Source organism: Agelaius phoeniceus, chromosome 26 (assembly GCF_051311805.1).
Source record: "Agelaius phoeniceus isolate bAgePho1 chromosome 26, bAgePho1.hap1, whole genome shotgun sequence".
Taxonomy (NCBI): domain Eukaryota; kingdom Metazoa; phylum Chordata; class Aves; order Passeriformes; family Icteridae; genus Agelaius; species Agelaius phoeniceus.
Genome location: NC_135290.1, coordinates 585,324 through 608,863, shown reverse-complemented (window position 1 = coordinate 608,863; position 23,540 = coordinate 585,324). Strand labels below are relative to the sequence as shown.

The following is a 23,540-nucleotide window of genomic DNA, read 5'->3' as shown; positions in this document are numbered from 1 at the left end:
GGAACGGAACCCCCGGGGCCGGGATGGGAGCGGAGCCTCCGGGGCCGGGATGGGAGCACCGGGGCCGGGACCGCCCCGAGCCCTGGGCCCATCCCCCGGTGGGTTTGGGGCGCTGCTTTCGGCATGGGGAGGTTCCCCCCCACTTTTGGGGTGCTGCTTTTGGGATGGCGAGGTTCCCCCCCGGTTTTGGGGCGCTGCTTTTGGGATGGGGGCACCGGAGCCGGGACCCCCTCCGAGCCCCTCTCCCCATCCCCCGGTGCGTTTGGGGCGCTGCTTTTAGGATGGGAAGGTTCCCCCAGTTTTGGGGCGCTGTTTTTAGGATGGGAAGTTCCCCTGAGTTTTGGGGTACTGCTTTTGGCATGGGGAGCTTCCTCCCCCAGTTTTGGGGCGCTGCTTTTAGGGTGGGGAGGTCCTCCCCCAGTTTTCGGGTGGTGTTTTGGGATGGGGAGGTTCCTCCCCCAGTTTTGGGGTGCAGTTTTTGGGATACGGAGCTTCCCCTGAGTTTTGGGGTGTTGCTTTTAGGATGGGGAAGTTCCCCTGAGTTTTGGGGCGCTGTTTTTAGGATGGGAAGTTCCTCTCTCAGTTTTGGGGTGGTGTTTTGGGATGGGAGACTTTCCCCAGTTTTGGGGCGCTGTTTTTAGGATGGGGATGTTCCCCCCCGGTTTTGGGGCGCTGTTTTTAGGATGAGGATGTTCCCCTGAGTTTTGGGGTGCTGTTTTTGGCATGGGAAGGTTCCCTTCAGTTTTGGGGTGCTGTTTTGGGATGGGGATGTTCCCCCCAGTTTTGGGGCGCTGTTTTTAGGATGAGGATGTTCCCCCGAGTTTTGGGCGCTGTTTTTAGGATGCGGAGCTCCCCCCCCATTTCCCAGCGGGTTTTGGGGAGCAGAATCCTCGCCCTGCTCAGGATTTCCCCTCCCCGCTCCGCGCTCAGCCCCGCGCTAAACCCAGCCCGGATTTGGGGGGGCTCCCAAAAACTCCCCAAAACCCCCCGGAAACAGAGCCCGAACCCCGGGATTCCCCTCCAGGCGCAGGAAACCCCAAAAGGCGCTGGGTCCAACAGCCCCAATTCTCTCCCTTCCCTCTCCCGCTCTCTCCGGGGTTTTTTCCCCTTTTCCCGGCACATCTGGAATCCATCGCGGCGCTGCCGATTCCCAGTGGCCCCGAGGAGCGGAATCCGTTTGGTTCTCGCTCCGCAGCCCCCTCGGCGCTCCCTGTTCCACCCTCTCGCAGCTTTTCCGAGCCTTCAGAGGGAGAAGCAGCGCTCGGGGCAGGTCCCGGCCGCTCGGCACCGAGGGAGGGAATTTTGGGGTTTTTTTGGGGAGTTTTTCCCCGGTTTTTTGGGTTTTTTGGGGTTTTTTGGTGTTTTTCCCAGAGCAGAACAAACGCTCGCCCCTCATCCTCATCCTTGCCACGATTTGAGCTTTTGGGTTTTTTTGCGCGAGTTTTTCATTTTTTTCTCCACCTCCAACCCGTTCCGCCAGAGCCCAAAGAGTCCAAAAACCCCAAAAAATTAAAAAAAAAATTCAAATCATCTTTGAGGAAAAAAAACCACCCAAAAAATCCCAAAAAATCCCCAACGCGGCCGAGATGCAGCGGGGGTGAAATAAATGAGATTCTTCTTGATTTTCCTGCTCCAGTGAGGAATCCTCCGCACCCCGGGCCGGCTTCTCCTCCTTCCCCTCGGAGCCCCGGAGTCTCGCAGGTAAGAAGTTCAAAAAGATCAATAAATAAAATAAATAAAATAAAATAAAATAAAATAAAATAAAATAAAATATAAATAAATAAAGGCTGCCAGGGCCTCGAGCTGTAATTAATTAATTAATCAATTAATTCATTGCTCCGAAGGCCTTGACGAGGCTTCACCGGGAGCCTCAAATTAACACCGAAACAAAAAATAAAAATAACCCGGACCCGGCACCGGCTCCTTTCCCAACGCGGGGTTTTTTTTATTCTCCCCCCACCTTGAAAAAATTCTTTTATTTCTCTTTTTTTTTTTTATCCCTGGGTCGCGTTTGGTAAAGATTTCGCGCCTTGGGTGCGGTATGAAAAGGGAAAAAAAAAAAAAGGTCAGAAAAACCCCAAAAAAACCCCAAAACCCCACCCCTAAAAGGCTTTGGCCGAGCGGCTGTGAAAGCACGGAACGCTCGGGCCGCTGATTTATGGCCCCTGCGAGGTTTTTGTTTACTCGGAGCAAACCCTGATTACAAAAAAAGGAGAAAAAAATAGAAAAAAAAAGGGAATTTTCCCAAGCCAGGGCCAGATGTGCCCCGTGAACATCTGGATGCTCGCGCTGCTTCTCCTCCAGGCTCCTGGAAAATTCGGGTTTTTGGGGCTTAAAAGGCTCCGATTTGGGAAATGTTGGGTTCGGAGCCTTTTTTGGGTGGGGAAAGCGCGCGGGTTTTATTTTGGGGATTTTCTGCTCCAAATTCCAATTCAGGGGAAAAAAAAACCCAAAAAAATTTCCCTGTTCCTCCTCCCCCAGGAATGCGAGATCGAAAGGGAGACAGAAAAATCCTTTGTACGGTGGGGAAAAGGGAAAAAAAAAATAACTGAGAAAATCGGATTACAGCGGCAAAGTTTGGGTGGAAATTGCGATATTTTGGTGCTCTCTGCTCTGCTCTGGCTCCTCTCCCTCCGGAGGCGCTGCCAGCTCCCAAAATTCCCCATCCCTCGGAAAACCGGGGCAGTTTTGGGCTCGGATTTCCCCGGGCCGGAGCTGAGCTGGCAGCGGCTCCAGCAGCGCCTCTCTTCCCTTTCCGAATTGATTTTATTATTATTATGATTATTTTATTATTTTTTTCTCCGGCTTCGCATTTCTCCCCGCTCTCCCCCAGCCAAACTTGGATTTTTCATTTATCTCTTTTATTTATTTAAATTTTTTTTTGGTTTTTTTTTGGTTTGTTTTAAGCCGAGCGCTCGAAGTGCTGGCGAATGAAACCCGAGCAGCAGCCGCAGGCCCTAAGTGGCCGTAATTTAATTGATTTTCTCATAAATCACCCGCTCGGTGAAGAAGCGGAGTTTGCGCTGCACTCAATTGATATTAATGGGAATTTCTGATCTTTAACCGGGCGCGTTCGGGGCCGCTCCCGCTCTTCTGGGACGCGAACATTTCAGGGAATTTCTTTGATTCATTTCCCCGCCTTTCCAGGCCGGCCTTTCTCCCGCTCTTCCTCCAAAAATCCGAATTTTATTCGGGATTCCCCTGTGGGATTTATTTCTTTATTTATTTCTTTATTTATTTCTTTATTTCTTTATTTCTTTATTTCTTTTATTTCTTTATTATTTCTTTATTTCTTTATTTCTTTATTTCTTTATTTCTTTTATTTCTTTATTATTTCTTTATTTCTTTATTTCTTTATTTCTTTATTTCCTTATTTATTTATTTATTTATTTATTTATTTATTTATTTATTTATTTCCTTATTTCCTTATTTCTTTATTTCTTTATTTCTGTATTTCCTTATTTCTTTATTTCCTTATTTCTTTATTTCTTTATTTATTTATTTATTTATTTCCTTATTTCTTTATTTCTGTATTTCCTTATTTCTTTATTTCCTTATTTCTTTATTTCTTCATTTCTTTATTTCCTTATTTCTTTATTATTTCTTTATTTCTTTATTATTTCTTTATTTCTTTATTTCTGTACTTCCTTATTTCTTTATTTCCTTATTTCTTTATTTCTTTATTTCTTTATTTCTTTATTTCCTTATTTCTGTATTTCCTTATTTCTTTATTTCCTTATTTCTTTATTTCTTTATTTCTTTATTATTTCTTTATTTCTTTATTATTTCTTTATTTCTTTATTATTTCTTTATTTCTGTATTTCTCGGTGCCTGGACGAGATTTATTCCGGGGGTTTCAGCGCCGAAAACTGAATTTATTTGGGACATTCCCCCCGTGCGCTGTTCCGGGGTTTCCGGGGCGGCCGGGATTGGACATTTCGGGAATTTTCTCCCGGATTTTCTCAGGAATTGGGATTTAACCCCTTCGGTGCCGCCGCTCCCAAACCTCCCCCCATTAAAAATTAACCCGGGATGGCCGCGGGCCCTTTGGAATGAGGATACCCAGAATAACAACCACCACAAAAAAGCGGATTTTAACCCCAAAAAGAGCCGGGCGCGGCGGTTTTGGGGCCGTTTCGGGGCCGCGGAGCCGTCCCGGAGCGCGGAACTGGAATTTCTGGGGTTCTCCGTGCGGGTTTTGGAACCTTTGGGAGGCAAAAGGGAACTCGGCGCTTCTCGCCTCGCTCCGTCCGGGCTCCGGGCCAGGATTCCTGCAAGGAAAACCAAAATCCACCCAATTCCTCCTTTTCCTCGCAAAAACGGCCGCGGAAAAAGCTCGGAGGGGAAAAGCTTGGAATCTTCATTTTCTCCCTTTTTTTTTGCCCCTCTTTTTTAAAATCTTTTGGAGGAATGGGGTTAAAAAATAGAAAAAAACGGGGGAAAAATGGGAACGGCTCCGTCCGAGCCGGGGCCAGCCCCAGGATTCGGGAGGCAGGGAAAAAACCCCAAATTTTCCTTTTTTTCGGGATCCAAAATCCCCATTTTTTTCCCCCTCTGGATTTGCGAGCTGCGCTTGGCGCTGCCAAAGAGAAAAAGGGGGAAAAAAATTAAAATTAGATTAAATTATTTATAAATTATTTAAATTAAAATTAGATTAAAATTAGGGAAAAGAATTTTAAAAAATCAAAAAGAGAAGGAAGGAAAAACAAAACCCGGGATGGAGTCGGGGGCTCGGCTCCCGGGGAGTTTCGGGAATTCTTGGGATTCCCAAATTCTCGTTAAAATGAGGGGAAAAAAAAACCCAAAAAAAACCCAAAAAAGCCCAAATTTGACGTGGTTGGGTCACGTGGGTGCAGAATTCCAGCGGTGATTTGGGGAAAAAGGGGCGGGAATGGGAGGGGGGAAGGGAATTCCCATCCCTGCCCCCCCAAAACGCCCCCAAAAATTCAAATTTTTTCCCCTGGCGGAGCCTGGAGAGGAATTTTGGGTGTCCCGAACGCCCTCGAAAATTCCCGGGGCCACCAAAAAATCCTGGAGCCCCCCCCTAAAAAATCCTGGATTTTTGAGTCTCCCAAAATCCCGGAACCCCAAAAAAATCCTGGGGTCCCTCAAAAATCTTGGATCCCCTAAAAAATCCTGGAATTTTCAATGTCCCAAAGTCCTGAGGCCCTAAAAACCCCTGGGATTTTTGGGTGCCCCCCAAAACCCCCTTGGATTTCTGGGTGCCCCCATCCCGGGGGTGTTTTGAGGCCGTTTTTTTTTGGTTTTATTTTGATTTTTGGGGTGGTTTTTTTTGGCTGTGGTGTTTTTTTGGGAGGCAGCTCCAAGGCGCTCCCTGGGGTTGATCATTAACGGGTGAATTATTGCGGCTCCCAGCAAAGGTCAGGCCGAGGGAAAAACCCCGATCCGTCACGAAAAACAACAAAAAAACCCCAAAAATTTGGATTTCTTCCCCCTGCTTCTGTTCGGGGTTTGGCGAGGTCTTCGTTGCTCTCCCCTCCTCCTCCTCGCGGGATGGAAAAACCCAAAATTCTCATTTTTTTGCAGGAAAAAACCCCCAAAAACCAAAAAAAATAAATGGGTCTGAGATGGGGCGAGCCCCGCCCGGAGGATGCGGGAGCAGCGGCCCCGCCCCGGGGAGAATTAATGGAGAAAAAACCCCAAAAATGCCCCAAAAAAGCCGCAAATCGACCCAAAGAAGGCGGGGAGGGGCGGGGGAGCCTCTGCTGGGAGGGGATGAATTAAAAATGAACAAAAACCGAAGGAAAACAACGAGAAAATCCAAACACGAGGAGCCCCCGGCCGCAGCCGCTCCTCCCTCCCTCTCGTTCGTTGTTTTTTCCTTTTCCCTCCCTCCCAAATCCCAAATAATTTAAATTTTTTTCCTATTTTTTCCCACTTTTCTCCGTCCCCGCTCCCGGCCTGGCAGGAACTGGGGAAGCGCCGGCGTTTGCTGAGCTCACAACGCAGAAATCTCCTGATTTTTTTTCCTTTTATTTTGATTTTTTTTCCCCATTCATTTTGATTTTTTCACCCCTTTATTTGGATTTTGTTCCCCTTTTATTTTTATGGGGGGGTTTTCTTCCCTTTTATTCTGATTCCCCCCCCTTTTTTTTTTTTTCATCCTTTTATTTTGATTTTTTGATTTTCCCCTTTTATTTTGATTTTTCCCCTTCTATTTTGATATTTTCCCCCTTTTTATTTAGATATTTTTCCCCCTTTTATTTTGACATTTCCCCCTTTTTATTTTGATTTTTTTTCCCCTTTTATTTTAATTTTTTTCCCCTCGTTTTTCAAACCCCTTTGAGGGACCCGAGCAGCCCCGGCTGAGGCGGGAGCGGGAAATGGCGAGGGCGGCGCATTGAGAACTGGGCGATAACAACAATAATAAATAACAACAATAATAAACAATGACAATAATAAAAATAATAGCAATAATACCAATAACAATAATAGCAATAATAGCAATAATACCAACAATAACCCCAATAAAGGAGCCGGCCTTGGTGCGAGGGCAGCGTTTCCATTTCACGTTTTTATTTCACGTTTTTATTTCACGTTTTTATTTTTATTTATTTATTAACGGCACCAACACTCGCAGCGGAAACGGGGTTATTAAATCACCCAACGTTTCCCAAAACGAAAATATTTTTAAATTAAATTGTTCTCTTTTTTATTTTTTATTTTCATGTTTTTTTGCTTCCCTCCCCGCTCCGTGCCGAAGCTGCGGTGAGAAATCCCGGCCTGGCTTTGGAAATTTTATTTATTTCTTTAAAATATTTTTGCATCTCGAGAGCGTTCGTTTGGGGGAATTTTGGGAGATTTTGGGTGATTTTTGGGTGATTTTTGGGTGATTTTTGGGTGATTTCGGGACCAAATCGCCGCCGTGCGGGGTCGCGTCCTCGCGTCCCCTCCAACCCCTCCCTCCTCCCCGTCTCGCACATTTGGGAAAAAGGAAATTTTAAAAAACCCCAAAATCCTCATTTAGCGAATCCTCCAGGCTTCCCCAAGAACGCGGCCTCGTCCTTCCCCTTGTGTTCATCGCTGCTAATTAACAGCAGTTCATTAATCTCGGCCTCGAGCACTGAAAGGGGCGCCAGGACGGAGCCCGAACCCCTCAGAGCGCCCCAAAATCGGGAATCGCGTTCGGGGCCCCGAGGGACCCCAAACCCGGGGGTCTGGGGGGTCCCCGGTGTCCCCTGGGGATCCTCAGTGTCCCCCGGTGTCCCCCTGGGTTCCCCAGTGTCCCCTGGGGATCCTCGGTGTCCCCTGGTGGTCCCCAATGTTCCTCAGTGTCCCCCAATGTCCCCCGGGATTGCTCAGTGTCCCCTGGTGGTCCCCAATGTCCCCCAATGTTCCTTGGTGTCCCCAGTGCCCCCCAGTGTCCCTTGATGTCCCCTGGTGTCCTCCAGTGTTTCCCAGTGTCCCTCAGTGTCCCCCGGTGTCCCCCTGGGTTCCCCAATGTCCCCCATGTCCCTGGTGTCCCCTTGGTGTCCCCCAGTGTCCCCCGATGTCCCCCAATGTCTCTGATGTCCCCTGGTGTTCCCCAGGGGTTCCTCGATGTCTTCTTGGTGTCCCTCAGGGCCTCTTGATGTCCCCTGGTGTCCTCCTGGGTTCCTCGGGGCTCCTCAGTGTCCCTCAGTGTCCCTCAGTGTCCCTGATGTCCCCCAGTGTCCCCCAATGTCCCTGATGTCCCCGGTGTCCCCTGGTGTCCCCAGGGGTTCCTCGATGTCTTCTTGGTGTCCCCCAGGGCCTCTTGATGTCCCCTGGTGTCCTCCTGGGTTCCTCGGGGCTCCTCAGTGTCCCTCAGTGTCCCTGATGTCCCCTGGTGGTCCCCGGTATCCCTTGATGTCCCCTGGTGGTCCCTGGTGTCCCTTGATGTCCCCTGGTGGTCCCCGGTGTCCCTTGATGTCCCCTGGTGTCCCCTGGGGTTCCTCGGTGTCCCCTTGGTGTCCCCCTGTGTCCCCTGATGTCCCCCAGGTTCCCCGGTGGTCCCTGCTGTCCCCCGGTGTCCCCCGGTGTCCCCAGGGGTTCCAGGAAGGGAAAGCAGAGGGAAACCCCAGAGTGCCCCAAATCCCAACTTTGTCCCCCTTGTCCCAGTTTGTCCCTCTTGTCCCCATTTTGCTCCTCCTATCCCAATTTTGTCCCTTTTGTCCCCATTTTGTCCCTCCTCTTGTCCCCCTTTTGTCCGTCCTGTCCCCATTTTGTCCCCCTTGTCCCAGTTTGTCCCTCTTGCCCCCCTTTTGGCCCCCTTGTCCCCATTTTGTCCCTCCTGTCCCCATTTTGCTCCTCCTGTCCCCCTTTTGTCCGTCCTGTCCCAACTTTGTCCCCCTTGTCCCCATTTTGTCCGTCCTGTCCCAACTTTGTCCCTCCTGTCCCCATTTTGTCCATTCTGTCCCCATTTTGTCCCCCTTGTCCCCATTTTGTCCCTCCTGTCCCCATTTTGTCCCTCCTGTCCCCATTTTGTCCATCCTGTCCCCATTTTGTCCCCCTTGTCCCCATTTTGTCCCTCCTGTCCCCACCGCTGCTGATCCGTCCCCCTCACCCGCCCTGTTCCGGCCCCATTTTCACATTTCTTTTATTTTTAATTTTTATTTTTTCTTTCCCTCCTCAGTCCCGCTCCTCTCCCCGCGTCGGCCTCGGATCCGCTGGAGCCGCCCTCGGACACCCGGTGAGTTTTCGTTCAGCTCCGTCCGTCCGTCCGTCCGTCCTCAGCAGCCCCTCCACGGCCTGACCTCCTCGATTATTTCATTATTTTATTCTGTTATTATTTTATTTTATTTTATTATTACTATTATTACTGCTACTATTATTATTATCATCGCTATCATCATCATTGTTATTATTAATAATTGTGATATTTGCCTTGGAAGGAAGGTAAAGCCCAAATCGCGACATTGGCCTTGGAAGGGCGAAGCCCAAATGGTGACATTGGCCTTGAAATGAAACCTCATATCGTGACATTGGCATGAAATGAAACCTCATATCACGACATTGGCCTTTGTGGGGAAACCCCAATGGCGACATTGGCATGAAATGAAACCTCATATCGTGACATTGGCCTTTGGAGGGAAACCCCAATGGTGACATTGGCCTTGAAATGAAAGCACATGTCGCGACATTTGCCTTGAAATGAAACCGCATATCGTGACATTGGCATGAAATGAAACCTCATATCACGACATTGGCCTTTGGAGGGAAACCCCAATGGCGACATTTGCCTTGAAATGAAAGCCCATATCACGACATTGGCCTTGAAATGAAACCTCATATCGTGACATTGGCATGAAATGAAACCTCATATCATGACATTTCCCTTTAGAGGGAAACCCCAATGGCGACATTGGCATGAAATGAAACCTCATATCATGACATTTCCCTTTAGAGGGAAACCCCAAATGGCGACATTGGCCTTTGGAGGGCAAAGCCCACACAGCCATATTGGCCTTGGAAGGGAGACCCCCATATCGCGACATTGGCCTTGGAAGGGAAACCCCAAATCGTGACATTTGCCTTGGAAGGAAGGCAAGGCCCATATCACGACATTTGCCCTTGAGGGAAACCCCAAAACGTGACATTGGCCTTGGAAGGAAGGCAAAGCCCAAATCGCGACATTTACCTTGTAAGGGAAAGCCCCAATCGCGACATTTGTCTTTGAAGGAAGGGAAACCCAAAGGCAATCGCGACATTTGCCTTGGAAGAGGGGGATAAGCCCAAATCGCGACATTTACCTTGGAAGGGAAAGCCCCAATCGCCACATTTGCCTTTTAAGGAAGCGCCCCTATCGCGACATTTGCGGCTGATTGGGAGGAGCAGCCCCGCGGGGCTGTCCCGGCTGCTCGGGGCGGGGAAAATCCCGAATTTCTCAGCCTGGGAGGAGCCGCTCCCGGCAGCCCGGGCACCGCCGGCGGTCCCGGAGCTCCAGAGACCCAGAAAGGCTCCAAAAACCCCAAAATGCTCCAAAAACCCCGAAATGCTCCAAAAACCAGAAATGCTCCAAAAACCAGAAATGCAGAAAGGCTCCAAAAACCCAGAAATGCTCCAAAAACCCCGAAATGCAGAAAGGCTCAAAAAACCCCGAAATGTTCCAAAAACCCCGAAATGCTCCAAAAACCAGAAATGCGGAAAGGCTCCAAAAACCCCGAAATGCTCCAAAAACCCCCGAAATGCTCCAAAACCCCCGAAATGTTCCAAAAACCCAGAAATGCTCCAAAAACCCAGAAATGTTCCAAAAACCCCGAAATGCAGAAAGGCTCAAAAAACCCCGAAATGCTCCAAAAACCCCGAAATGTTCCAAAAACCCAGAAATGCTCCAAAAACCCAGAAATGCTCCAAAAACCCCGAAATGCTCCAAAAACCCCCGAAATGCTCCAAAAAACCCCCGAAATGTTCCAAAAACCCAGAAATGCTCCAAAAACCCCGAAATGCTCCAAAAACCAGAAATGCAGAAAGGCTCCAAAACCCCAGAAATGCTCCAAAAACCCCGAAATGCTCCAAAAACCCCGAAATACTCCAAAAACCCCGAAATGCTCCAAAAACCCCGAAATGCAGAAATCTGGGGGCGGGGAGGGTTCAGCTCCATAGAAGTTTGTAAACCAGCCCGGTTTTCCTCTTATTCCCCTTTTTCCTCTTTTCTTTCCCTCTTTTTCTCTTTATTTTTCCCTCCTTTTTCCTCTCTTTTTCCTCCTTTTTTCCCTCTTCTTTCTCTTTTTCTTTTTTTTCCTATTTTTTCCCTCTTTTTCCCCATTTCCCCCCCTCTTTTTCCCATTTTCCCGGGGATCCCACGCGGTCAGGCAGGACCCGGCTCGCAGCCGGAGATTGATGTCGGAGCCGCTCATAAAAAGGGCGATGAGAGGGGAGGGGAGGTGAAAAAATCCCTCATAAAACGCGAATTGCGGCGGTCCCGGCTCCCAGCTGGGGCTGGAGGCTGCAAAACCCGAAATTTTCGGGATAAAACTCGAAAAATCACCTGGAAAACCTCGGCTGAGGGAGTCCCCAAAAGTCCAAATCTTCTCTTGGGCGTCCTTCTTTTTTTAATTTTTTTTCTTCTTTTTTTCTTGTATTTTTTAATTTAATTTTTTAAAATTTAATTATTTATTTAATTTAATTATTTTTTTTTAATTTAATTTTTTCTCTTTTTTTTTCCTTTTTATTTTCTTCTTTTCTTCTTCTTTTTTTCTTGTATTTTTTAAATTTAATTTTCTTTTTTTTTTCTTTTAATTTTCTTCTTTTCTTCCTCTTTTCTTCTTCTTTTTTTCTCTTATTTTTAATTTTTTTTTTTTTTTTGCTTTTTGTTTTGCCCTCCAGAGTTCCCAGCCTGAAGGTGCGCTACACAGAAATTAAAAAAAAAATTAAATAATAATAATAATAATTTTGAAAAAATAAAGAAAGAAAAGGCGATGGGACCCCTCAGTGGGTCCCCACCATCCCAGGCAGCTCCAAGGGGAATTTTGGATTTTTGCGGCGCCTTTTTCCCTTTTTCTTCCCCAAATTCCCCCTCGTCAGCACTTTCGGGCCGGGGAGGGAGCGCCCACGATTCAAGGAGAGAATCGGGGAGGGGAACAAAAGTCGCGATTCCAAAGGAAAAAAGGGGAGAAAAGGGGAAAATAAGCAAAAAAAAAAACAGCAAAAAAATGTGCAGACACCTCAATTCCTCAGCCCTGCCTTCCTCCCACTCGCCAGCCCCTCCTGGTCATGGGGTTTTGAAATTCCACCCTAAAATCCCTAAGAAGGAAATCCCTAAAATCCCTAAAAAAAAAAAAAATCCCTAAAAAAAAAAATTCCCTAAAATCCCTAAAAAAAAATCCCTAAAATCCCTAAAAAAAAAATCCCTAAAATCCCTAAAAAAAATTCCCTTAAAATCCCTTTAAAAATCCCTAAAAAATTGTCCCTAAAGTCCCTAAAAATCAAATCCCTAAAATCCCTAAAAAACTCCCTAAAATCCCTAAAATACTCCCTAAAATCCCTAAAAATCTCCCTAAAATCCCTTAAATACTCCCTAAAATCCCTAAAAAACTCCCTAAAATCCCTAAAAACTCCCTAAAATCCCTTCTTGGCCAAGTTTTTGCTGCCGGGAGGGGCGAAAATCGTAAATTTGGGGTTATTGATAGCAGCACTCGTAATTCCCTTTATTAACAGCAATCATAATTAGCTTCATTAACAGCAACCATAATTATCTTCATGGTCCCCCACTGCCCCCAGAGCCCTTGGGCCCCCCAGAACCCCCCAGGCCCAAGGGGTGAGTAAAGTCCCGCTGAGGTTACTCCGAGTTGTAGGAACAGAGAGAATTGCTCATAACAAGCCCCAGCATTTTGGGGTTTGGGTTTTGGGGTGCCTGAGGAGAAGGGAAATTGGCCCTGGGGTACTTGAGGTTGCGTTGAGGTTGCTCTGAGTTGTAGCGACACCGAGCGCACTCAAAGTTCCGCTAAAGTTACTCCCAGTTGTAGCGACACCGAGCGTTGCTCAAAACAAACCCCAAAAACCCCCCCAAAATGTTGGGGTTTGGGTTTTGGGGTGGCTGAGGAGAAGGGAAATTGGCTCTGGGGTGCTTGAGGTTGCGTTGAGGTTGCTCTGAGTTGTAGCAACACCGAGCGTGCTCAAAGTTGCGCTGAAGTTACTCCGAGTTGTAGCAACATTGAGCGTTGCTCAAAAAAAACCCCCAAAATTTTGGGGTTTGTATTTTGGGGTGGCCGAGGAGAAGGGAAATTGGCCCTGAGGTGCTCAAGGTTGCGCTGAAGTTACTCCGAGTTGTAGCCACACCGAGCGTTGCTCAAAGCCGCCCCCGAGGAACCCCCGGGAATGTTGGGGTTTGGGTTTTGGGGTGGCTGAGGAGGAGGGAAACTGGGGGGAGCCTCCTTGGGGTGGTGGAAGTTCCGCTGAAGTTACTCCGAGTTGTATCAAGGGTGGGAATTGCTGAAAACAGCCCCAAAAAGCCCCAAAAAGCCCCAAAAATGGGGTTTGGGTTTTGGGGCGGCTGCAAGGAAGGAAATGGGGGAGAATCCTCTGGGGTGCCCACAGCTCCACCGAGGTTACGCCGAGTTGTAGCCACACCGAGCACCCAGAAACCCCAAAAATGGGGTTTGGGTTTTGGGGTGGCCGAGGAGAAGGGAAATTGGCTCTGGGGTGCTCAAAGTTCCACCGAAGTTACTCCGAGTTGTAGCCACACCGAGAATTGCTCAAAACACCCCAGAAAACCCCAAAAAATGTTGGGGTTTGGTTTTTTGGGGTGGTTGTGATGAGGAAAATTAAGGAGAGAATCCTCGGGGTGGGGAAACCTGCGGAATTACTGCGCTGAAGTTACTCCGGGTTGTAGCCACACCGAGAATTGCTCAAAACACCCCAGAAAACCCCAAAAAATGTTGGGGTTTGGTTTTTTGGGGTGGCTGTGATGAGGAAAATCGAGGAGCGCATCCTCGGGGTGGGGAAACCTGCGGAGTTACTGCGCTGAAGTTACTCCTGGTTGTAGCCGCACCGAGCATTCGGGAACCCCGGCTCCGGGCTTTGGTTTTTGGGGAGGCCGCCAGGAGCGAATTTGGGGGCGCCCCCTGAGCCCCGGCAGGGCCGCGGGGGGGGGCGGAGCCGCCGGCCGGGCTCATTTGCATAAATTAACGCCTAATTGTTCATGGCGCGCATCAAAGGCGCCGCCGCCGCCTCCTGCCCAGGCCGGGCCCCACAATTTCCCAGCGCCCCAAACCGAACCCAAATTTCGGGGGGTCCCTGCTCGGAACCCCACTCCCATCACCCCCCAACCCCTTCCCGCCGCCATCGTTTCCATTTCCATTTAAATTTAAATTTAAATTTTAATCCCCGCGGTTCCAGGGGGGGTTCGGGTGGTGCTGGTGAGGGGGCGAAATCTCCGAATAATCTCCGAATAATCTCCGAATAATCTCCGAATTATTCCCGAATTATTCCCGAATTATTCCCGAATTATTCCCGAATTTCTGGTCCCTTTTTCTTTTTCTTTTTTTTTTTTTTTTCCTTCGCTTTTTTTTTTTTTTTTTTTTTTTTTCCTCCCTTCTCGTCTCCCTTCTTCCCCTTTGCTCGAGCAGAGGCCATTGTTGTTATCAGTGAGCAGCGCGTAGCAGAGGCCAAGTGGAAACCGCCAGCGTTTGGCCATCCCCAAGCCCCCCTCGGCTTTTCCCGCACGCCTCGCCGAGGCTGGGAACCCTCCCGATTCCTCTTTTTTTTTTTTCTCTCTTTTTTTTTTTTTTTTTAATCGCTATTTTTTTATTTATTTTTCATCCCCTCCCCACCCCTCCTAACGGAGAGCGAGCGAGACAATTTGAGCCGCCGTAAGCGCCCGGCTGAACCCCCTCCCCCCTTCCATTTTATTTATTTATTTTTTTAAATTTTTTTTTAAAATAATAACATTTTGAACAATCCGTTCCACCATAAAAAAAAAACCGGATTGAATATTTTCCTTATTTTTTAAAATTTTTTTTAATTTTTTTTTTTGATCCTTTTGACGCTTCGCCCGCGCGTTCATCCCCGTAACGTTTTGAAAGGAGCCAGAGAGAGAGAAAGAGAGAGAAAGACCAAAAAAAAAAAAAAAAAGAGAGGAAAAAAAAAGCGAAAAAAAAAAAAAAAAAGCAGCAAAAAAAAAAAGCAGCAAAAAGCGGGGAGTACCGGGAGGGGAAGAGGGAGGGGGGGTCACTCCTCGCTTATTGATTGCGTGGATGCTGGATGTGAAAATATATTTATGTCTGCCTGTGCTTGGCTCGTCAGAGACTAAGGTAAGCCGGACTCAAATAGGCGATCACTTTGTGAATGGCGGAGTGTATGTCCCAGTGATTTATGACCATATGACTCCGAGCTCGGTTCAAGAAGAGTTCACAAGCTTTAAGCTTCCTTCCACGCAGAGCCTCTTTTGCAGCCCTCGCCCACCGCCTGCATTTGTTGTTTTATTTTTTTTTTAAAAATTCCGCTACCCCCACCCTCTTTTTCTGTATTTTTATTTATTTAATATTTTTTTTTCCGCCTTTCCACGCGGTTTATTTTCGTTTTTCATTTCTTTTTTTTTACCGCCTCTCCCCGCGTTTTCTACATTTTATTTTTTATTTTTTTTCCTGCCTCTCCCCGCGTTTTCTAATTTTTTTTTTTCCTGCCTCTCCTCGCGTTTTACAATTTTATTTTTTATTTATTTTCCTGCCTCTCCTCGCGTTTTCTACATTTTATTTTTATTTTTTTCCTGCCTCCCTCCGCGTTTTCTACATTTTATTTTTTTTTCTACCTCTCCTCGCGTTTTTCAATTTTAATTTTTTTTTATTTTCCGCCTCTCCCCGCGTTTTCTACATTTTATTTTTTATTTTTTTTTCCTGCCTCTCCTCGCGTTTTTCAATTTTAATTTTTTTTTTTTTAATTTTCCGCCTCTCCCCGCGTTTTTCCAGCCGGGGGGGGTGGAGCTGTTGTGGCTTTGGGGTGCGGGGGGGGACGGAGGAAGGGAAATTTGGGGGCGCTTCGTTGTTCCTGCGGGCGCGGGGCTCCGCGCCCGTCCCCGGCTCCCGCCCCGTTGTCGCGGGGCACGCTCGGAATATTTGGGATTAATTTGGGATTAATTTGGGATTAATTTGGGATTAATCAGGGCCGGGATTAACGGCGGGGCCGGGGCGGTGGAGCCGCCGGCGGGCGGGGGAGGGGAGGGGACGGCGCTGCCCTCGCCCAGGAGCGCCCCGGGCTCGCGAAATTCGGATTTTCCACCATGGAGGGGCCGCTTCTCCAGCGGGAAAACCCCGCGGCCTCCGCTCCTTTCCTCCCTTCCCTTCCCCGCCTGATCCCCGCATTTCTGCATTTCTATATTTCTATATTTCTACATTTCCCCATTTCCACATTTCTGTTCTACCCCGGAGCATCCTCATCCTCCCCTTTCTCTGCCTCACCTTTCCCCCTCCCGATTCTTCATTTATTTTCTTTTTTTTTTTTTTGTTTGGCTTTTTTGTTGGTTTTTTGGGGTTTTTTTTTTTTCATTGAAATGGCCCCAAATCCTCGCCCTCCAAAGTTGCGGGCAAAGAGTTTTTGGGCAATCGCTGCCGCCCAAGTGAAACTCGGAGCTGCTCCCGCCCGCCTTTAACTGGAGCACGACATCATCGAATATTTATTATTCTGCCCGGGCTTTTTTTTTTTTTTTCTTCTTTTTTTTTTTTTTTCGCCTTTTTTTCCACCTCCCCTTTCCTAAGCAATTCCTTGGAGTAAATAATTAGGATTGCGGCCGTCCCGGGCGAAGATAAATGAGCGGCATTTGTGAGGCGCTGAGAGATGAGGTACAAAGCGGAGCCACGAGCGAGGCGGAGGGGATTGTAAATTTATTTTATGGACGTTTAAAACAACAAGAACCCAAAAAAAAACCCCAAAAAAACCCAGGAAAAAAAAAAGAATAATCGCCGTTATTTTTAGCTGCTTTGGCCGAGCCTCGCGAGGTTCTGCTTTGGGATTCTTTTGCTGGTTTTTTGGGGTTTGTTTTTTTATTTTTAAGTAAATCTTTAGCAGACAGAAAGGCCTTGGAGAAATCCCCACCTCTGCCCCCTCGCAGATATTTCCAGCGAAGCTATTCATAATAAAGGCGCTGCTGTTTGTTAATTAATTAATTCACGGCTCGGGGAGCGGAGGCTACTTTTTAATAAGACAAATTTATCATGGCCAGGGAGGAGGAGGAGGAGGAGGAGGAGGAGGAGGAGAATAACTCGCAGCGAGGATCTGCCCTGGGCGCAGACAATAACGCATCTCCGAGGAAGATCCGATGCGGATTTGGGAATGCGGGAAGGATTTAATCAGGGTAAAAAAAAAAATAAATAAAATAAAAATAAAATTAAATAAATAAATTTCCAAAAGGCCCGGCGGTCCCTCCGCGGGCGCCGCCAGGATGGGGTGAAGCAAGCGGAGCTTTGGTGACATAAAAACAGCAGCCAGGAAAAGGAGGAGGGAAAAAAATGTTATTTATTGTCGAGCTGGGGCTTCTGTTAAAGCCCCGGCACTTAAAAATATCGCGCTGGGCTTTATCTCGGCGGGGTTTGTTTTGTTTTGTTCCGCGGGATGAAAGAGGCCCAGATAAAATTGAATATACAAGAGATACAATTAAATATACAATGGATATCAATCCCCAAACAAACGCTCGGCGGCTGCCGAGGCAGAGGGGAGCCTGTGCCTGGTTAAAAATCCCTCTGCCCATCATTTCCAAGCGGTTTTCACCTTTTTTATCTGGGTATTTCTACTCTGTTTGAATGGAGGAGAAAGTTTCCGCTGGGAGAAGGAGGAAAGAGAAAAGAAAAGAGGTGGAGGAAAAATCAGGAAAATCTCAGAGACAGAGGGAGGGGAGGAAAAATGAGGTTTAATTTTGTGATTTAAGGCTTTGGACCGGGGTATCTTCAGACTTTTTGAGTTTGGATTGAGGGAGGGAGGAACGCTGGAAAATCCGAGGGGTGCAAAGCGAGGAGCAAATGGCCTCGTGAAGTGTTTGTTTTCCACGAGAAAGAGAGGGGGGGAAAAAAAATAAATAAAAAAACAACAACAGCGATGAAACCCCAGCGGGGCCGGGATCCGCTCCTCCCCGGCTCCGGACCCGGGACGAGAAACACAAAACCGTGCCGGGAAAAAAAAAATGGGAAAAAATTTTAAAAAAAGGATTTATTTGGATTTATTTTCTAAATTGAACCTGTCAGGGAGGGGAGAGAGCCCCAGAGCAGGCCAGGGGGAGAAACCGCGTTTGGAATTCCTGCCTGCCCCGATCTGCTGGGAATCTCTGCCCCGAATTCCAGAGGCGCTGGGAGCTCCCGAGTAAACAAAAAAGGAGCCGAGTGTGCGGGGACAGCGTTACCTGGGGGGAAAACACGGATTTCCGTGGTTACCTGGGGGGAAAACACGGATTTTCGCTGTTCCTGGGGATAAAACACAGATTTTTGCTGTTCCTGGGGATAAAACACAGATTTTCGCTGTTACCTGGGGATAAAACACGGATTTTTGCTGTTATCTGGGGATAAAACACGGATTTTTGCTGTTATCTGGGATAAAACACGGATTTTTGCTGTTCCTGGGGATAAAACACGGATTTTCGCTGTTACCTGGGGGAAAACATGGATTTTTTGCTGTTACCTGGGGATAAAACACGGATTTTTGCTGTTTGCAGCTCAAAGGCAAACAAACCCTGGGGATGAACTTTGAATTTCTGTGCTGGGAGGACTCTGGGGGCTGCTCCGTGTGTGATTTCGGTAGGAAGAGCAGGACTTTGGTTGTTTCTGTGCTTTTGGCCGGCGATTCTCCGCTCTGTGCTCTCACATTCGCGCTGGTTTGGGGTTTAGCTGGGTGTGTGAATCCGTGAGTGACGCCAACCCCCCCAGGGGTGTTTTAGGGGATTTGTGTGCGGGGATAAACCCAGAATAAATCGACGCACGGCGACCGTCCCGTGCGGAGCCACAGAGCGGAACGAGCGGTGAAAAGAAAACCTCCGCCGCCCCGAAAACCCCCTCAAAAATCAAATTTTTCCCCGAGCCCGGGCAGGGTGAAATGTGAAATCTGCTGGCAGCATCTGTTCCCCCCCCGTTCGGCGGGACCCTATTCATGTCAGGAGCCTTTCAGGCCCCAAGATGGATTCCTGGCACTATTATTGTGTTTTCTCTCCTAACCTTTCAGGTCAGCTCCCACCAGCCAGCTGGAGAGGGGCCGTCACGTGGCCTCGGGGTGCCAATGTTCTGCCATAGGGGTGTCAAGACCCTGGTAGCCAAAAAAGATGCAGAAGGCCTCGTACTACGACAGCTCCGCGCTCTTCGGGGGTTACTCCTACGGCAATGGGTTCGGCTACGAGGGCGCCCAGCCGCCTTTCCAGGCCTCTTCCCACCTGGACAGCGACTTCCAGAGGTCCTCCTGCTCCCTGCAGTCCCACGGCAAAAATAAGGAGCTCAACGGGAGCTGCATGCGGCCCGCGGAGCCGCCGGCGTCGCCCAACGCCAACAACGCCAACAACGCCAACAGCGCCAACAACGCCAACGGCGCCGCGGGCCAGGCCGGGAAAAACACCCCCGGGAAACCCGGGCTGGGGGCCAGCGGCAGCATCTCCAAGCAGATCTTCCCCTGGATGAAGGAGTCGAGGCAGAACTCCAAGCAGAAGAGCGGCTCGCCCGGCGCAGGTAGACGGGGAGGCCTCGGTGACGCGCGCCGGCCTCGCCCGCTGGGGGATGACGAGGCTGGAAGGCAGAAAAAATTGGGAGAGGAGGTCTGAGAGCGGCAGAGGGCTGGAGGAATTGGTTCGGGGGAGGCCAAAATTCTGCTTTGCCTGCCCAGAACTCCAAAATAAGAATCGCAAAGGGTTGGAGGAATCGGTTCGGGGAAGGACCAAATTCCCGTTTTCCAGCCCAGAGCTCCAAAGAGAAGCCTAAGGGTTGCAGAAATCATTTAGGAAAGGCATAAATTCCTCCTTTACCCCCAGCAGTCCAAAGAGAGGTCTAAGAATCCCAAAGGGCTGGAGAAATCAGTTCAGGGAAGACCCAGATTCCCGTTTTCCAGCCCACAATTCCAAAGAGAGGTCTAAGAATGGCAAAGGATTGGAGAAATCAGTTTAAGAGAGACCCAAATTCCCGTTTTCCTGCCCAGAATCCCAAAGGGAGGAAGGAAGAGCTCACGGGGGTGAACATTTTCCTTCTCCTCTGCAGGGATGGGGAGAGGACCCTGTGAGACCCCAGGGGGGTCCTGGCACTGCCCATCCACCCCTGGTTCATTAATTAATTTATTTATTTATTTATTTATTTATGGGTTTATTTCAAACACAACCACAGGCCATGGACCCAGCCCCGGTCCGGCTGGTGGACGCAGATTTGGGGCAAACGTTCCCCCAACTGCTCAAATCACCACTAAAATTCTGTTTGGTGCCTTCCCGGCGCTCGGAGGGAGCAGGCGTGGAGCCGTGTCCAACTTCTCCATGTGCCCCACCAAAAATTCAGATAAATTCGGATAAAAACAAAAATTCAGCTTGGATTTGCCACAATCCAGATAAATTCAGACAAAACCCAAAAATCCACTGATAAATTCAGATAAAACCCAAAATTTTGGCTAGGATTTAACGCAGTTCACATAAATTCAGATAAAAACTAAATATTCACAGATGAAGTCAGAAAAAAACCAAAAATTCAGCTCAGACTTACCAGAACTCAGGTGAATGCAGATAAAAACCAAAAATTCAGTTTGAATTCACCGCGATTTCAACAAATCCGTCCGCCCAAACCCCGCGGTGCACGCTTCATCCCCCATTAACACAATTTACGGAGTTTTCCTCTCCAAGAGGTGGGTACAGAGCCAAACCCTGGTGTCACACCTGTGTGCACACCAAACCCTGGTGTCACACCTGTGTGCACAAACCAAACCCTGGTGTCACACCTGTGTGCACAAACCAAACCCTGGTGTCACACCTGTGTGCACAAACCAACCCCTGGTGTCACACCTGTGCACACCAAACCCTGGTGTCACACCTGTGTGTATAAACCAAACCCTGGTGTCACACCTGTGTGTATAAACCAAACCCTGGTGTCACACCTGTGTGCAGAGCCAAACCCTGGTGTCACACCTGTGCGCACAAACCAAACCCTGGTGTCACACCTGTGTGCACAAACCAAACCCTGGTGTCACACCTGTGTGCAGAGCCAAACCCTGGTGTCACACCTGTGTGCACAAACCAAACCTCGATGTCACACCTGTGTGCAAACCAAACCCTGGTGTCACACCTGTGTGTACACCAAACCCTGGTGTCACACCTGTGTGCAGAGCCAAACCCTGGTGTCACACCTGTGTACAAACCAAACCCTGGTGTCACACCTGTGTGCACACCAAACCTCGGTGTCACACCTGTGTGCAGAGCCAAACCCTGGTGTCACACCTGTGTGTACAAACCAAACCCTGGTGTCACACCTGTGTGCACACCAAACCCTGGTGTCACACCTGTGTGCACAAACCAAACCCTGGTGTCACACCTGTGTGCACAAACCAAACCCTGGTGTCACACCTGTGTGCACACCAAACCCTGGTGTCACACCTGTGTGCACAAACCAAACCCTGGTGTCACACCTGTGTGCAGAGCCAAACCCTGGTGTCACACCTGTGTACAAACCAAACCCGGGTGTCACACCTGTGTGTGCAGAGCCAAACCCTGGTGTCACACCTGTGTGCACAAACCAAACCCTGGTGTCACACCTGTGTGCACACCAAACCCTGGTGTCACACCTGTGTGCACAAACCAAACCCTGGTGTCACACCTGTGTGCACAAACCAAACCCTGGTGTCACACCTGTGTGCACAGCCAAACCCTGGTGTCACACCTGTGTGCAAACCAAACCTCGGTGTCACACCTGTGTGCACACCAAACCCTGGTGTCACACCTGTGTGCACAAACCAAACCCTGGTGTCACACCTGTGTGCACACCGCCCCCGTGGCCGCCCTGCCCTGCCCTGCCCTGCCCAACATCATTTCCCAGAAAATTATCCGCAGGAAATAATCTCCTCCTCAATAACGGGCCCTGGGATCCTCTCCGACATGACATGATCGAATTTTCATAAAGCAGGGGCAGCTTTGGAGAACAGAACTCTTAATAAATGACACGATTATGGAGCGCAGGCCGCGGCGCGGGGGCGAGGGGAGGGTTTATTAAGAGGCGACGCATTCAATTTCTGCCCCTAAGTAATTCTCCTTTATTTCATTCCGGGGGCGCGACAGAATCCTGCGGCGGCGGCGGCGGCGGCGGTGGCGGCGGCGGCGGTGAGAAAAGCCCCCCGGGCTCCTCGGCCTCCAAGAGGGCGCGCACGGCCTACACCAGCGCCCAGCTGGTGGAGCTGGAGAAGGAATTCCACTTCAACCGCTACCTGTGCCGGCCGCGGCGCGTGGAGATGGCCAACCTGCTGAACCTCAGCGAGCGCCAGATCAAGATCTGGTTCCAGAACAGGAGGATGAAGTACAAGAAGGATCAGAAATCCAAGGGCATGGGCGGCTCCTCCTCGGGAGGGCCCTCGCCCGCGGGCAGCCCCCCGCAGCCCATGCAGGCCTCGGCCGGGTTCCTCAACGCCCTGCACCCCATGAGCGGCGCCTACGAGGCGCCGTCGCCGCCTTCCTTCGGCAAACCCCACCAAAACGCCTACGCCGTGCCCAACCCCGGCTACCAGGCGGCCCTCAAGGGTTGCCCGAGCCAGCAGAAATTCGCCGGGGCCGCGGCGGCGGGGGCCGAGTACGAGCCGCACGTGCTGCAGGCCAACGGCGCGGCCTACGGCGCCATGCAGGGCAGCCCCGCCTACGTCGGAGGGAACTTTGTGGATGCTCTGCCCGCCTCGGGCCCGGCCCTCTACGGCCTCAACCACCTGGGCCAGCAGCACCAGGCCGGCGCCATGGACTACGGAGGGGTCCCGCCGGGCCAGCCCCACGGACCGTGCGAGAGCCACGCCACCTACGCGGAGCTCTCGTCGCACCACACGACTTCTCAGGGCAGAATCCAAGAGGCGCCCAAGCTCACCCACCTGTGAGAGGGGAAGCTGGTGGTGGTTTTTTTTCGGGGGGAAAAAAGGGCGGTTTGGGTTTCAGGGATGGTTGTGTTGGGTTCCTCTCTGGCCTCGCCGGTTCTGGCGGGGTTTTGGGGTTTGTTATGAGCACAAAATCCGAGCGGGTTTGGTGGCTTTGGAAGGGAGGAACCTTCCTGGGTTTTGGCACAAATGCTTCCAAAACGGGCTCGGGGTGGTTTTGTGGGGATCCTGCAGGGTTTGGGCGGCCAAATCCGTCATTGCCAAGCCACGTCCGGATCATCACCGACAACTCCCGAATGCCGGGAAGGAGAAGAGTCCTCCAGCCAAGTTTTGGGGGTCTCTGCATCCAAAGAACCCCAACGAGATCCACCAGGAAGCTCTCCCCACTTTGAGTCCTTCTCCAGATCCGCCGGCGCTTTCCTTGCCAGCCCTCAGAGGAAATGGAGGAAATGGGAGAAATCCGATTTCCCACCGGAAATGGGAGAAATCCAATTTCCCACCGGAAATGGGAGAAATCCGATTTCCCACCGGGAAAAGGAGAAATCCGATTTCCCACCAGAAAAGGGAGAAATCCGATTTCCCACCGGAAATGGGAGAAATCCAGTTTCCCACTGGAAATGGGAGAAATCCAATTTCCCACCGGAAATGGGAGAAATCCAGTTTCTGACTGGAAAAGGGACAAATCCAATTTCCCGCTGGAAAAAGGAGAAATTCCCTTTCCCACGGGGCGATTTTCCTCCCGAATCCCCCAAACCTGCAAATCCCCAACCTGCCAAGACCCCCGAGCCACGCTCGTCCCTCCAGGCCCTGCTCCCCCTCTCCAAAGCAACACCACAAAAAAACCCTTTAAAAACTCGGGATAAGAGAGGTCTAACCCCAAAAAGGGTCGAGGAAATTGTTGGGAGCGCCTCAATCCCCCTTTTTTCCCCCCACCCCAAAACTACAAAGAGAGGAAGAAAGAGCGGCCAGGTCTGAAAATTCCCCTTCCTTCGCCTCTGCTGAGGTGAAATCTCAATTTCTCCTTTTGGGGAGGGTTTTTTTTGGGGGGGTGTTTTTTTAGG

At 49.6% G+C, this 23,540-nt stretch overlaps 1 protein-coding gene across 1 annotated transcript; it reads left to right on the top strand.

The window, feature by feature from the left end:
• The first annotated feature begins 18,715 nt into the window (after window positions 1-18,715).
• HOXB3 (homeobox B3) lies at window positions 18,716-22,482 on the top strand. The gene is made up of 2 exons (XM_054649791.2): window positions 18,716-19,112; window positions 21,686-22,482. Exons 1-2 carry the CDS (start codon window positions 18,716-18,718, stop codon window positions 22,480-22,482), a joined length of 1,194 nt encoding a protein of 397 aa, XP_054505766.2.
• The last annotated feature ends 1,058 nt before the right edge of the window (window positions 22,483-23,540 follow it).